Source organism: Hyphopichia burtonii (genome assembly GCF_001661395.1).
Source record: "Hyphopichia burtonii NRRL Y-1933 unplaced genomic scaffold HYPBUscaffold_6, whole genome shotgun sequence".
Classification (NCBI taxonomy): Eukaryota; Fungi; Ascomycota; class Pichiomycetes; order Serinales; family Debaryomycetaceae; genus Hyphopichia; species Hyphopichia burtonii.
The window spans coordinates 713,957-727,817 of record NW_017963733.1 but is presented as its reverse complement, the minus strand read 5'-3'; the positions used below and the strand labels follow the sequence as shown (position 1 = coordinate 727,817).

Here is a 13,861-nt window from a genome sequence, read left to right as displayed (position 1 = left end):
TTGTTTTGATGAAGAATCCCTTTGAAACCCCTGTCGCTAAAAAACGCGTTGCAACTATTTTTTTGTTTTTTTGCTGCAATTTTGCATCTTTATTTGTTAGTCGCGTTTCGTGTTGATAACTGGCAGCAGCTATCAATACTTGTTGCAAAGACTAGTTGCAAAGAAGGATTTTAAATGCAAATTTTAGTTTCGCTAGTGAAGACAATATTGGTTGACATCGTGAGAGATTGGCTTGACAACTCTCTGGACCCGAGCGATTGGTACGAGAGCCCAATTACAAATAAACATATGAAGTAGACCAGCACCTTGGAGTGCTTGAGTGTGGAATGACGGCTTTTGCCCGTAAAAAATCGGTGAACTAACATTAATTACATCTAGTCGTGTTCAAGTCTGTATCAGAGGTTATGTTTCTTTGCAAATACTACGAGAGGCCATTGTCTTATCGCCAACGAAAGCCTGGTCTGACGCATATTGGTGCCAATTTTTGGTTTGATTGCAAAATTCTCCATCTTACATTTGAATTCAAGTTCATTACGCCTTTTATTTTATATCTATTGACTTTGTAACCATCTTGGTAAGTAAAACACACCCAAGGCACCGAAATACCCAAACATCAACCCTACTGATTTCTCAGCACTCAGGTGGAAGTACATGTTGGTCATGAATAGCATATACCACCACAACGAGATCAAAGAAACCACCCCGAAGTATGGGTGTTTCGAGATGAACTGGGAAATGCTGTTCTTGAATTGGGCTTGGTCATGTCTGACAACCAGCATGATTTTTTTCAAATCCTTCCAGAACTCGCCAACCGTATGGAAATACGGTGCTGCCTCAAAGAATAAGTACAATGAAGAGTGGACCAATAGGAATACGTGCCCCGATGGATCGTGGCCTCCACTCCATTGGCCTTTCAAACGGCGACAGGTGTACGAAGTAACACCAGTAGATTCATAGATGGCACCAGACTCTTGTGGAGTGGTGCTCAATAAAGTGAAGATTTTGGTAACTCCCTTGAATGCTTTTAACTTATTCGAATCGATATTAGTGCATTTACCTCCAGTCCATATGAAGATTCTATCCATGATTGGTAAGCCAAAACACCACTGAGTGAAAAGAATCCACCATCCGGTAACGAGCAAATACCTAATACCCGCATTCTTCACTATTTGAATCTTATTGGTTTTGGATTGCTTAATTACAATCCCATAAAATATAAGAATTATAAGTGTAGTCCATCCCCAACCTTTCTTAACAAACAATTGATTCAACAAGTTTCGTTTATCGTTATAGTAATTATATACTTCTTCTTCCTGGGAAGTGTAATGAAGAATTCTTGCAACAATAAAGTTAAAAATGAACAGGACTATAAAAGCAACCTCAAGAATACTGAGACGTAACGTTTGCCTTATTTTCTCTGAATACTGATTCAAAACTTCAAAATGCTCCGCGTACTTATCAGAATTGCTCCTTCCATCTTCGCTTATCTTATCTTTTGCAATAGGAGCCATAATGGTGTATACTAATGATGATCCATACGTATAATCTACTTGTCATTTTGTTTTTCCATGTTTGCCTCTCTCAATCGCTCAAAAGCTAATGTTGGGTAGTGTGTCCGATTCAATAAAAATAGTTGCAAATAATCTAACATAAGCTTGCTCCGGTCTGGTTTTGCTATAGTAGTTGAGTAGATGGCCACAACTAGACCTAGCGTATGGGCTGTTCTTCTGGGGAGTTCTTGTAAGGAGTTCAATGTAGAGTTTTGTTTAATTTTGTGGATGTTTATTGAGTTTTCCCAATAAAACTGCGCTGTTTTGCAATCATTAGTTTGATAAATCGGACGTTACAAGCGATTCAAAATGATCCTGTAAGGCGTTAGTAATTAAAAGATCAAAGAGTTGAATCCGTTGATACTCACTAATAACTCAGTTGGTATGATCCTACCGAATAGATCTTTCCTTTCCCGATCAGAAATCAAGACAAACTCTTTCAAGTCCATTTGGGATAAAATATGCTTGGATTGGAAAAATTAAACTCACATTGGTTCAAAAAGGACTCTTCATCAGACAATCCACTCTTATTGAAGTCGCTCGAGTATACTTTTGGTTCGTCAAGGCAAACCCGTAGTATATCAGAGGTTATGGTAGAGATGTGAGTCAATCTGAGATGGATATTGAGGGTCGAGCACAACACCGATAGCTGACTCCAATCGTCACAATTGGCCGCATACTTGAAGAAACCGAAAGCAGAATGGATCATGTACCTCCTCTTTGATTCCATTAACTGCTTTGTAATCAAAAACTCTCCGTTTAAATTTTTTTGTAATAACTCTATACAGCTTATCATAAATATTGCTGTTGTCTCATTCAAAATAAAATCAACATCTTTTTCGCCGCCAAATCCATATGAAACCTTAGTTTCTCAATTAGACCATGATTTTTGAGTAGATAGTTAGCGTTGGGTTAATATCATGGATTTAGGCATATCCAGGACCCTTTTTGATTGCTTATCGAAAAGATGTTCGACTGAGAGGTCGACTGCCAGCTTTTCTTCTGGCTCTGCTTTGTCCATTAGTAAAGGTGTCTCTACATCATCTTTGCTGAACAGAAACATCTCTAGGAATGGATACGTTGATGTCATGCTTTGTAGAATATTAGACGATTCCTTAGGGTATTTTGAATGCTTTTGGTCTTCCAAGGGTTCGATTTCATCGTCTACTACTTTTCGTTTTTTCACTTTTTTGGAAAGGATGATTTTGTCAATTTCGTCTGCTAAGTCAAACTTCTCTAGGTTAACTGGGTTTCTTCTGGCTGGCGAAGGAATTCTCCGAAAGCAAATACAAGATCATCGTAGAAGAAGTCAAGTGTTTTCATATGACTTATCTTTTGAATTAAGTCCGGCTTTGGCATCTTATTTAACTGAACCAATGTCTTCTTAACTTCACAATCGACAGAAATTGCTTCTTTGGTCAACGAACCCTTGGTCTGGTCAATTTGCTGAAAGCAAACTTCTGGCAGAGATACCGCCCAAGAGCCTACCGACTCATTTTTCAAAAGAACACTCTCTACCACCGTCTGATCTAAACCAGTAGAGCGATTAACTAGTAAGTCATCTAATTCAACACTAGATTTAGCTTTGGCTGATGTTCTCTCTTCAAGTCGACTTGTCGAAACTCTGGGGTTCAGATTCTCTTTAGAAATTTTGCAGTGGTCTTATCGATAGACAAGCTCTCTTGAAAAGACTGCAAGGGTCCTTCCAAAGGCACTAGTTTGTCGCTGACATTCCACGTCTGGTCAATATCCATGCTGCTGCTTCCAAGAGCGAAGATCATGTAATTGAAAGAATTGGCTGTGAAATTAAATGCTCTCTTTTTTTGCACGAAATTGACCTTTTGACTCTAGACAAATATCATTAGACGCTTTACAAGTATCTACAACTAGCAAATAGAAGAATCAATCGTATATTCATTAAATTGGATTTCGCTAACCGTCAATTTCGATTGCATCGGAAGGATTTCCACCCTCCGCTGACTGGGGATCTTCAGCAGCCGTACCGTTGTTAGTTTCTACGGCACTTTCTTCGATTTTGACTGTCTCGGGTGGCTTGAAAGAGTTCTTATCATCAAGTTTTACTTCTGGTTCGTGTGTTTCAGGTTTCTCCATTTTTATGTCTGGTGATGGGTCAGATCCCTTTGGGTCGACATCATCTACCCTTACCTCTATGCCATTTGTTGCAAGCCCTTGGTCCTTCTGCTGCTGCTGATCATGCTGTGATTGCTGCTGATTATTCGGAGTTGTGTTTGGGGACCCACTGGAAAATATGTCGTCTGGGCTTTGCCATCTTTTGACCATATCGTTCATAAGAGAGTTCATGAAATCTGGATTAACTATGCTTCGTCTGAACTCCTCGCTTTGTAGCAATGTTAATATATGTAGACAGTTAGGATAAACAAGATATTTCGAGTACCGGGGTTCTTTCCAATAATTTAAGTAATTCAAATAATTTAGAAAACATTCGTTCGTAAGATAGTCATTTTGCGCCAAATAGTTCAAGTATTGTATATTGCCCAATGATTGAACAAACTCTAGCTCAATCTCCCATCTTGTGGGCAATTCTTCCTCCATGAAAGATATTTAAGTTAAAGAGTTTATAGATTAATTTTTCAGTTTCGACTTTTTTTTTTTTTTTTTTTTTTTTTGAATATCTCGATTTTGAGGATTTCCAAAGTGCAAAATCAAAACATCAATACTTTGGAGTAAAACATACTACTGATTAACTAAAGACTGGATATACTTAATTACACGATGTCAGCGAACTCAGCCAAACGTCAATTGGCACTAGAGAAAGAGTATCAACAATTATTAAAAGTAAACGACACCATGGATACCTTGATAAACACCATTCAAAAATCACAAGTTGATATAACCAAAACAAAAAACTCAGCAAACCATACTACGATTCTATTAGAGAAATGGATACAGATATTATCACAGACAGAGTTTACCAATAAAGTTTTGAACAACCCGAAATGGGATGGAACGTTTGGGGTCAATGAGATATTGAATGACGAAGCACAAGATATCAAGATAGAGGAGAAATTAAATGAAGAACAGTTATTGATAGACGAATTGAATCGATTAGAAAGCGAGAATGATCATTTAACGAATACTCTTAGTGCAAAGGAGATACGGGAAAACGAGCTACAACAAAGAAGAAATGATCTTGCTAGTAAGAGACAAAGAGAATTGGGACTAAGTGGAAGAAATGCAAAAGGCATATCAAAGAGAAGACCTTTCAAATAAAGTAGAGTGCTTTAAAGGCCAACAGAAAAACCAAATGCTAGAGCACCATAGACAAAAATAAGCATTTAACCATGAACCTTTCAGGGAAAAAGTATTACGAAACTTGCAAGTAATTTAATGAAATATAATTTAATCTATATAAAAAACAACGTAAAAATAAAAAATATAAACGTAGAGAATCATCAAAAGAATTGAAACACATTATGAGAAATTATTGAATAAAATCATTTCAAAATACTGGTGATCATATCACTTGCGTCAACTGAGTCACCTTCTTTGATCAAAACTTCACCAACTTTACCGGCAACTGGAGAACTGATAACCATTTCCATTTTCATTGCTGATAAAACAGCAATAGGGTCACCCTTTTTAACTTCTTGGCCTTGTTTGACTCTTGTTTCGATAACAACACCAGCCATTGGGGCACCAACATCATTTGGTTGTTGAGCCTTAGGTCTAGTCTTAGTTTCAATTGAAACAGTCTTATCATCAATGGTAACTGATCTCATTTCACCATTCAATTCAAAGAAAACTTCACGAGTACCAGTTTGTTGACTAATTTCACCAATGGCTAATAATTTGATAATCAAGGTCTTACCTTGTTCAATGTCAACAACAATTTCCTCATTGATTTTAGCAGCCTTGAGGAAATGACGGGTTGGCAAAACTGATAAGTCACCCCATTTATCAATAACCTTACGGAAATCTTCATAAACTTTAGGATACATGATGTAACTGGCAATATCGCAGTCTTCGATGGTAGCATTATGATGACTTGACGAGTTATCACCATATCTTGAAGTTAATTCTTGTTTAACTAATTCAAAGTTGGTTGGTTCTAAAGTTAAACCAGGTCTCTTGTTCAATTTAGGACGTTTGTTACCCAACATATTAGTTCTTAAAGGTTCTGGGAAACCTCCGAAAGGAGTACCCATTAAACCTTCCATAAAATCTAACACAGAACCTGGGAAATCCAATTCACTAGCTAATTTAGTAACATCTTCTTCAGTTAAGTTATTAGAAACCATGAATTGAGCTAAATCACCAACAACTTTTGAAGTTGGAGTAACTTTAACAACATCACCCAACAATTTATTGGCAATCTTATATTTTTCTTTGGTTAATAACCATTTTTCACCCAAACCTAATTGTTGAGCTTGGAATAATAAATTAGTTAATTGACCACCAGGAATTTCGTGTTGGTAAACTTCAGGATCTGGACCTTTCAAATCAGCTTCGAAACAAGAGTATAATAATCTCATTTGAGCCCAATAGTTATCTAATTCTCTCACTAATGATTCATCTAAGCCAGTTTCAACTTCACCTTCCAAAGAAGCCAAAATGGCACTAATTGAAGGTTGGGAGGTCATACCAGACATTGAATTGGAAGCGGCATCAACGACATCAGCACCGGCTTTAGCGCAAGCAGTCATCGAAGCAACACCAGTACCAGCACTATCATGAGTATGGACATGAATTGGTAAATCTGGATATTTTTCTCTAATTGAGCTAATCAAAATTTTAGCAGCTTTTGGTTTTAAAGTACCAGCCATATCTTTAATACCTAAGAAATGAGTACCCATCTTAACAATTTCATCAACAACATTCAAGTAGTATTCCAAGTTATATTTTTTACCTGGTTGTAACATATCACCAGAATAACAAACGGTAGATTCAACAACACCACCAGCCTTTTTAACAGCATCAATACCAACTTTCAATTGTTCTAAATCATTCAAAGCATCGAAGACTCTAAAGATATCAACACCGTTATCTTTAGCTTGCTTAACAAAATGATCAATAGCATTGTCAGGTAAAGAAGAGTAAGCAACACCATTAGCACCTCTTAATAACATTTGGAAAGGAATATTTGGAACCAATTTACGTAATTTACGCAATCTAATCCAAGGATCTTCATATAAGAATCTCATACAAACATCAAAAGTGGCACCACCCCAACATTCTAAAGAGAAAGCACCATTAAGAGCAAAAGCAGTACTTGGAGCGATATTCAATAAATCAATGGTACGAACTCTAGTAGCTAATAAGGATTGATGAGCGTCTCTCCAAGTGGTATCAGTTAATAAGGTACCTTTAAAATGACGAACTTTTTGAGCAAATTTAACAGGACCCTCTTCCAACAAAACTTGTCTCCAACCACGAGGGATCAAAGAAGATTCATTGACATCAATTTTAATACCAGTTTTTGGATCATGTAAATCAGGGATTAAAGCTTCAGTATCCAATTTAGGATCACCAACTTGACCTTTGATAGAGGAACCATTAACTACCAAATCACCCAAATAGTTCAATAATTTAGTAGCTCTATTTTGAGAACTGATCATTTGGAAAAGAGAAGGAGTATCATCGATAAAAGTGGTCCAACAATCACCATTAATGAAAGTTTCATTAGTTAAAAGGGCTAATAAGAAAGGAATATTAGTTTTAACCCCTCTAATTCTGAATTCAATTAAAGCACGTAACATTTTTCTTCTTGCGATTTCATAAGTTGAACCTGAACAGGAACATTTAACCAACATAGAATCATAATGAGGACTAATGATTGAACCAGCAAAACCATTACCACCATCTAATCTAACACCATTACCACCAGCAGATCTGTAAACTTCGATTTTACCGGTATCGGGTTGGAAACCTTTAGCTGGATCTTCGGTAGTAATTCTACATTGAATGGCAAAACCACGAGTAGAAATTTTATCTTGTAATAAACCTAATTGTTGTAAAGAAGCACCAGCGGCAATTTGGATTTGAGCAGCCACGATATCAACCCCGGTAATTTCTTCAGTGATGGTATGTTCCACTTGAATTCTTGGATTAATTTCAATGAAATAATGACGATTTTGTTCATCAACCAAAAATTCAGCAGTACCAGCATTTCTATAATTAGCCAGTTTAGCCAATTTAACTGCATCAGTTAAGATTGAGTCACGAACTGATTTTGGTAAAGATTTGGCAGGAGCCATTTCCACCACTTTTTGATGTCTTCTTTGAACCGAACAATCACGTTCAAATAAGTGGATAACGTTACCATAACCATCAGCCAATAATTGGACTTCGATATGTTTTGGTCTATCCAAGAATCTTTCGATAAAACAAGTACCATTACCAAAAGAGGTTTTAGCTTCGGAAACTGCACGAGTGAACGCATCTTCAATTGAATCACCTTCACGAACCACTCTCATACCACGGCCACCACCACCAAAAGCTGCTTTGATAATGACTGGGAATCCGTATTGTTCCACAAATTGTCTTGCTTCTTCCACGGTTTCAATTGGACCAGGAGTACCAGGAACCACTGGAACATTATTTTCGATCGCCAAGGTTCTAGCACTAACTTTATCCCCGACAGAATCAATGGTAGTATGGGTGGGACCAATCCAAGCAATACCAGCTTCTTCGACTTTTCTAGCGAATTCACTATTTTCACTTAAAAACCCATAACCAGGATGAATCATATTAACATTATGACGTTTAGCGATATTAATAATTTCATCAATTTGCAAATAAGCACCAACTGGAGAAAATTGACCTTTCTTACCAATTACATACGATTCATCAGCTTTCAATCTATGCATTGATAAACGATCTTCATGGGAATAAATAGCAACAGTTTGCATGGATAATTCATGAGCAGTTCTGAAAATTCTAATTGGAATCTCACCACGATTGGCAACTAAGATCTTATTCATTGGACCCAAGACAGTAGAGTCTCTTCTCATTTTGTTTAATTTAACTTGATCTCCATTGGAGTTTACTGATAGTAACGAGGTCATGATGGCTGGAGAACAAGAACAGGGAGCAAGTTAAAAGAAGAAGAGAAAGGGGAAAAAAAAAGGGAGAAGTATTAATGAGAAATTTTTCAACAGTAATCAATCAAGTATTTATAAAAGAGAATTAAAATTAACGGACAATTAGGGAAGAAAAAGTCCGAAATTCTTAAGGTTTAAGCGTTACAAAATTATCATGATTATTCCTAACTGCATAAATGGGTTCATTATTCTTTAGTTTATAACCTGTTATTCGGTATTACCACGAGTATTCGCATACGCAGTGACTCATGTACTCCGACTCCGAGATAATCACTGGGACTGGGCACCAGCACCAGTGATCAGCATCGGCCATCTACTAGGTTTGGCCCCTGGTGTACTGACCAGCGATCCAAGTCTACGTCGCAGGCGTAATCTACTTAAATTCAGTGGGATACAACCACCGGTTTGTGATGCTGGGGTTGAGTCACCTCATAATATGGAGTAGTGATCATGACTCGGACTTGATCGTCCGTCGGTTACTGCACTAATGGCAGTGAATGAATCGAACAATGTCCCCGTTGTAATTGGATCGGATTTTAAGTAGCTGGTTTTTTGTATCAACGTAAATGAATATACTTTTATAGTGCTTATCTCATCCAATAAACTCAGAAGATATGTAGCACTAGTGATTCACCCGGTACTTGATTCCCGTCAGCTGGATGGGTTTTTGCAATCACCGGTGCCGGCGGCCGTTATGAACTCTACTCGGTACCTTGACTGCACAATGTCCAGTTCCCCGGATGAGTCAACTGTATAAATAGACATCAATACCTCGACTTCACTTTCTGTTCATAGTTGGCTTATACCCGCAAGCTATGTATACTATCAGGCTCGTGTACTATCAGGCTATATTGCCAGGCTATACTGCCAGGCTATACTGTCAGGCTTGTATACTAGCAGACCAGCAGGGCAGTAGGGCAGCAGAGCAGCAGGCCGAGTGCTGCAGGTCTTCCCCGAACAGAAACCCAGACCGCAGAGGCACGGGTGGGGACCGCGTGGTCACGTGCCGCAGACCCAACCGAGGCCCGGCACCAAAGGCTGTGAGGACGGACTCGAAAATCCGATTGAAAATTTTTCAGCAAAGAAAAAACGGACAACACAAATCCTCGCAAGTTGATCCGCCCATCCTCCCTGCGGGTGGTTTGATTGGCTGGAGATACCTCCTTCCCAGCCGTTGTTAATTTCCCTCTTCCCCGTAAGCACGCTAATTGCAGTCGCACCTTCAGCTTGTATTGAGGCAAACTAAGCATCCGATGGGCAGGAGTTCCCCTCGTGAAAACATCAGTGGGAACAATCAGCAAGATAAAGTCAGCCCATATGCCCGATTATTCAGTTAATTTCTATGGCTGTAAAAACGATCACCCCACCTACTCGAGTTATATAAGTGTAGTAATTTCTCTTGTATCTTGACAAATTTTTTTTCATTCTTTATACTATAATGAGATCAGCAACCGTTTTACGTTTTCAGAAAGAAACAGTTAACCAATTTAACAATATAATTAAAGCATCTACCCCAGCTAGCTTGAACGCTACAAGAAAAGCTGCGGTTACCCCTAACAAATGGCAACCTACTCATGGTAATTCTTTTAGAAGCTTTGCTGAATATAGATTGAAAGCTACTAATGTCAGTCCATTGGCTTTAAAATTCAAAAAATCAAATTAGCTAGTCTATGCATTTTCAGTTCTTGTCTCTATTAATAATGTACGATTTATGATAGTTGGGTACTTGTAGAAGTAGATCCGGTTTGACCGGATTTGGAGGGAAAATGTCGTGAGCCTGTTTTTTTTGCAACCAATCAGAAGAGTATGCCGTGGGTGCGACACGGGGGCAGTTCCGGCCGCAGCGTGCGAAGAGATCCGGGGGGGCCCAGGGGGCCCAAACGGTGGCTGCAGAACGCAGGATATCACGTGCCAGCACCTCATAATAACCCCAGGATACCCATCAACAACAATTATAAACTGTTTGCAACCACAGTTCTGATACGGAACAGGTACCGAATAATTAAACCACACTTTGTTAATAAAACATATATAGCGTTGACATAGACAGTTTTTTTCAACTTGGTTTTTCTTGACATGGACCAAAGATGGAGCAGCAAACTTCTCTGGCTCTATTAGAGCAATTAGTTTATATCGATACTTTTGTTAATAATTCAAATGAACATTCGCCATTTGGAGAACAACCTTCGAATCAATTAAACGATTTGACCACTCCCAACTTGGATATGGATGGACAATTGTCATTGGATTTGGCGGCGTTTGCCGATGAAAGCTTTATTTTCCCGGATGAAGATAAAAAGGAACCCAAAGATGAAGAAAAAGAAGAAGAGAAACTATCGGAAGGTAAAAAAATTGAAAAACAAAAACCAGTTTACGGTAAGAAAGAAAAGGACGAAACCATCTTCAATCCAAATATAAATATGTCAAACTTGTCAACCTTACCCAAGTTTCCAGTACCCCCAGGGGCTAGAGATTCATTAAAACTGGCGGGATTATCACAAAAACAAATTGATTTACTAAGTGCTTTAATTGCCCAACATCAAACTTCTTTAGGTAACTACATACCTAGTGTACCACAACTTGCTTCTCAAAACACTCAGCCGGTAAGACAACATAATCAACTTGAAATCTCCAATGAAACATCTTCGATATCTTCATCGTCGAGTCCTGGTTCAATAACGTCTTCTTCCACTAACCGAACTCAAAACCCAGAAATGGATAAACGCCGTAGAAACACTGCCGCCAGTGCCCGGTTCAGAATCAAGAAGAAATTGAAGGAGAAACAAATGGAGTACGAAATTAACGAATTAAACGACTTGGTTAAAAATTTTGAAAATAAAATCGAGTTATTAGAAATGGAAAATAAACTATTGAAAAATTTGATTATTGAAAAGGGAAGTCAAAAAAATGAAGACGAATTGAGGCTTTTAAAAGAACGTGCTAAACACTCGTAGCATCTGGTATGTTATGATTGGTATGTTATATATTTATTTGTATAGTTAATGTATATATATGTGGTCTATATGATTTCCTCAAACACAACAAAACAAACAAAAAAAAAAAAAAAAAAAAAAAAAAATATTAATATCGTACACCAGCAAAGGGTTCATGCGAGATCTAAATCGTCTATATAGTAGATACAAAGATGAAGTGAAGTGAGAATCGTCAAAAACGCTCGTATTAACCAGGGGAATGATTAGACGATTGTTGATCTAAATAATCCAGATTTAGATTTTGATTCAGAAAACGGCGTAATTTGAATTTTTTAACTGTTTTTTTCCAATTGATATAATCATGATTTTTCAAATTTTCAACAATCGACCCTAATGAAGAGCCTCTTGAAGAATTCGAGCTTGTAGCACTATTGTTTCTACTTGAATTAGCCCCCTGTTGGCTTTCTGGGGTTTGGACTTCATCAATATGCTCATCCTCCGATAAACTTATACATGTAGCCAAAGGATCTTCTTCGATTGTGGAACGGGGGATTTTTTCATGAGTTGGACTGAAGGAAGTTTCGGCAAAGTCTGGAGCCACTATTTCTGATCGACGTCTATAATTCAATCCATTCTCTCGATTGGTGGTTTTAATGTATTTAATAAATTCGTTATATGAATCATGAAGCAATTCAAAAACTATAAATTTAATTTTCTTCAAATTGGGAATATTTGGTATATTTTCATAATTAAATATTGATTTGACTGAATGAGGAATATTGATTTCTTTGGGACTGTCATCGATTAGAAAATTTTTATATATAATTTGCCAATTTATTAATATAACATTTAAATCATGTGCTTCTTCATTATCCTGAATTAATTTTATTAAATTATTCAACTCGATTATAAATTCAAAATTTTCAAGACAGTGTATCAGACTCAAATACAGAATTAAATTGGATTTATTATATGGGGTATTACTGCTCTCAACACTATTTTCAATAATATCATCCAAGCTTGGTATGAATAGCGTTGGTTTATGGGAATTAAGACTATAATTGAAATATTGTGGCACACTCAATGATGATGATGACGGAATATGATTTATTGGAGGGTTTTCAATATTAAGCCGTAAATGGGGTGCTGATGAGGTATTTCTAAATATTGGTCGTTTGGTCTTATTACTTATTGGATCCACCGGATCCATCTCCTTCATCTTGTGTTTATCAATAAAAAATTATCACTATCAATGAAAAAGAAGTAACTAGTACATAAAAAAAAAATATATAAGTTGACCTAGTAAGAGTTTTACAAGATTAAATCTGTTATTAATCAACTCTCACCTGTGCTATTATTTTTTTTTTTATAATGGTCCATTGTATTCTTAATGTAGAAAACCTAACTTTATTTTATACTATTGAGTATTTTTTTCAATCATAGTACAATCGGGTACTGCAAGATTACTTAATGATTGTAATTTTTGATAGTTATTTTTCCAATTTTTCTTTTGTCTTTTTTTCACTTTTGGTGTAACTTCTTGGATAACCATAATTATTTTTTCACATTTCCATGCACTTATTTTTTAGCTGATTTTTACAAAATAATTAAACTGCTTTTCCCCAATTATTTTTTGGAGTTATTTTTTTTGGTGTTATTTTTTTTTGGAGTTATTCTGTTGTTAGTCCGGCACGGTTATAAAACTTACGTCGGCCGAATCCCCCCCTCAACAATAAGCGAATGGCTGACAATCAACTGAGTGGTTTTTTGTGAAATAACAATGTAAGACAATATCCCAGGGCGGAGAATGTCGTGCTTCAGCAGGGTGTGCTCGGGAACCCAAGCGCGCGACATTTGTGTCGTTTGTTTTCCCTAACATTTTTCCCACTGGCAATTACTCCGTGGCACGTGATACTATGCACGGGGCTAAAGCAGGTGGTTTTGCAACAATTCTGCTTAACTCTTACAGAGTCAAATCGGTTTATTGGTGCAGCAGCTGCATTAATCAATTGTTACAAATACCGAAGATGTTGTTGTTTGTATTGGATGTCCTTTGATGGTTACCCGTTGAGCTGTGACGGTTGAGCAGCTGCCGTCGAGCAGTTGCCGTTGAGCAGTTGCCATTGAGCAGCTGCCGGTTGATGGTACCCGAACCTGCTACCGATCCACAGCCAAAAGCTCGTAGTCTTATCACTTAGCGAGAGCTAATCTTATCGTTTACCAAGTCTGTCAGTACGCTTGAAGCAAAGTAAAATCCGTACATTTTTTTTTTTTTTTGCCAACTATTTTGTACCAA

The 13,861-nt window shown here is 37.3% G+C and overlaps 9 protein-coding genes across 9 annotated transcripts; 4 read left to right on the top strand and 5 right to left on the bottom strand.

The window, feature by feature from the left end:
* Nucleotides 1-72: 72 nt before the first annotated feature.
* Nucleotides 73-458, bottom strand: HYPBUDRAFT_222797 (uncharacterized protein). Its single transcript, XM_020223108.1, has one exon. The coding sequence runs from the start codon at nucleotides 363-365 to the stop codon at nucleotides 171-173; it is 195 nt and encodes a 64-aa protein (XP_020075209.1). The 5' UTR covers nucleotides 366-458; the 3' UTR covers nucleotides 73-170.
* A 93-nt stretch (nucleotides 459-551) lies between these two features.
* HYPBUDRAFT_112622 (uncharacterized protein) lies at nucleotides 552-1,511 on the bottom strand (the record flags this gene model as incomplete). The annotated part of the gene is made up of 1 exon (XM_020218917.1): nucleotides 552-1,511. The coding sequence occupies one exon, from the start codon at nucleotides 1,509-1,511 to the stop codon at nucleotides 552-554; it is 960 nt and encodes a 319-aa protein (XP_020075208.1).
* A 1,942-nt stretch (nucleotides 1,512-3,453) lies between these two features.
* Nucleotides 3,454-4,131, bottom strand: SOH1 (Soh1p). The gene has a single exon (XM_020221644.1). The coding sequence runs from the start codon at nucleotides 4,122-4,124 to the stop codon at nucleotides 3,483-3,485; it is 642 nt and encodes a 213-aa protein (XP_020075207.1). The 5' UTR covers nucleotides 4,125-4,131; the 3' UTR covers nucleotides 3,454-3,482.
* A 151-nt stretch (nucleotides 4,132-4,282) lies between these two features.
* On the top strand, nucleotides 4,283-4,912 carry DUO1 (Duo1p). Its single transcript, XM_020221643.1, has one exon. The coding sequence runs from the start codon at nucleotides 4,305-4,307 to the stop codon at nucleotides 4,800-4,802; it is 498 nt and encodes a 165-aa protein (XP_020075206.1). The 5' UTR covers nucleotides 4,283-4,304; the 3' UTR covers nucleotides 4,803-4,912.
* Nucleotides 4,913-5,026: 114 nt separating this feature from the next.
* On the bottom strand, nucleotides 5,027-8,596 carry PYC2 (pyruvate carboxylase 2; the record flags this gene model as incomplete). The annotated part of the gene is made up of 1 exon (XM_020218874.1): nucleotides 5,027-8,596. One exon carries the CDS (start codon nucleotides 8,594-8,596, stop codon nucleotides 5,027-5,029), a length of 3,570 nt encoding a protein of 1,189 aa, XP_020075205.1.
* A 670-nt stretch (nucleotides 8,597-9,266) lies between these two features.
* Nucleotides 9,267-9,942, top strand: HYPBUDRAFT_222687 (uncharacterized protein). The gene has a single exon (XM_020223106.1). It carries the CDS (start codon nucleotides 9,448-9,450, stop codon nucleotides 9,811-9,813), a length of 366 nt encoding a protein of 121 aa, XP_020075204.1. The 5' UTR covers nucleotides 9,267-9,447; the 3' UTR covers nucleotides 9,814-9,942.
* Nucleotides 9,943-10,507, top strand: HYPBUDRAFT_222688 (uncharacterized protein). Its single transcript, XM_020223107.1, has one exon. The coding sequence runs from the start codon at nucleotides 10,071-10,073 to the stop codon at nucleotides 10,293-10,295; it is 225 nt and encodes a 74-aa protein (XP_020075203.1). The 5' UTR covers nucleotides 9,943-10,070; the 3' UTR covers nucleotides 10,296-10,507.
* Nucleotides 10,508-10,707: 200 nt separating this feature from the next.
* MET4 (Met4p) lies at nucleotides 10,708-11,586 on the top strand (the record flags this gene model as incomplete). The annotated part of the gene is made up of 1 exon (XM_020218904.1): nucleotides 10,708-11,586. A coding segment is annotated over one exon (879 nt), but the record flags the coding sequence as incomplete, so codon positions are not given.
* Nucleotides 11,587-11,728: 142 nt separating this feature from the next.
* Nucleotides 11,729-12,908, bottom strand: RGS2 (GTPase-activating protein). The gene has a single exon (XM_020219368.1). It carries the CDS (start codon nucleotides 12,782-12,784, stop codon nucleotides 11,813-11,815), a length of 972 nt encoding a protein of 323 aa, XP_020075201.1. The 5' UTR covers nucleotides 12,785-12,908; the 3' UTR covers nucleotides 11,729-11,812.
* Between the last annotated feature and the right edge of the window lie 953 nt (nucleotides 12,909-13,861).

Excerpts from the sequence above, each read along its gene's own strand:
- RGS2 (XM_020219368.1), bottom strand. The coding sequence starts at position 12,784 with ATGAAGGAGATGGATCCGGTGGATCCAATAAGTAATAAGACCAAACGA.
- HYPBUDRAFT_222687 (XM_020223106.1), top strand. The coding sequence starts at position 9,448 with ATGTATACTATCAGGCTCGTGTACTATCAGGCTATATTGCCAGGCTAT.
- HYPBUDRAFT_222797 (XM_020223108.1), bottom strand. The coding sequence starts at position 365 with ATGTTAGTTCACCGATTTTTTACGGGCAAAAGCCGTCATTCCACACTC.
- SOH1 (XM_020221644.1), bottom strand. The coding sequence starts at position 4,124 with ATGGAGGAAGAATTGCCCACAAGATGGGAGATTGAGCTAGAGTTTGTT.
- HYPBUDRAFT_222688 (XM_020223107.1), top strand. The coding sequence starts at position 10,071 with ATGAGATCAGCAACCGTTTTACGTTTTCAGAAAGAAACAGTTAACCAA.
- DUO1 (XM_020221643.1), top strand. The coding sequence starts at position 4,305 with ATGTCAGCGAACTCAGCCAAACGTCAATTGGCACTAGAGAAAGAGTAT.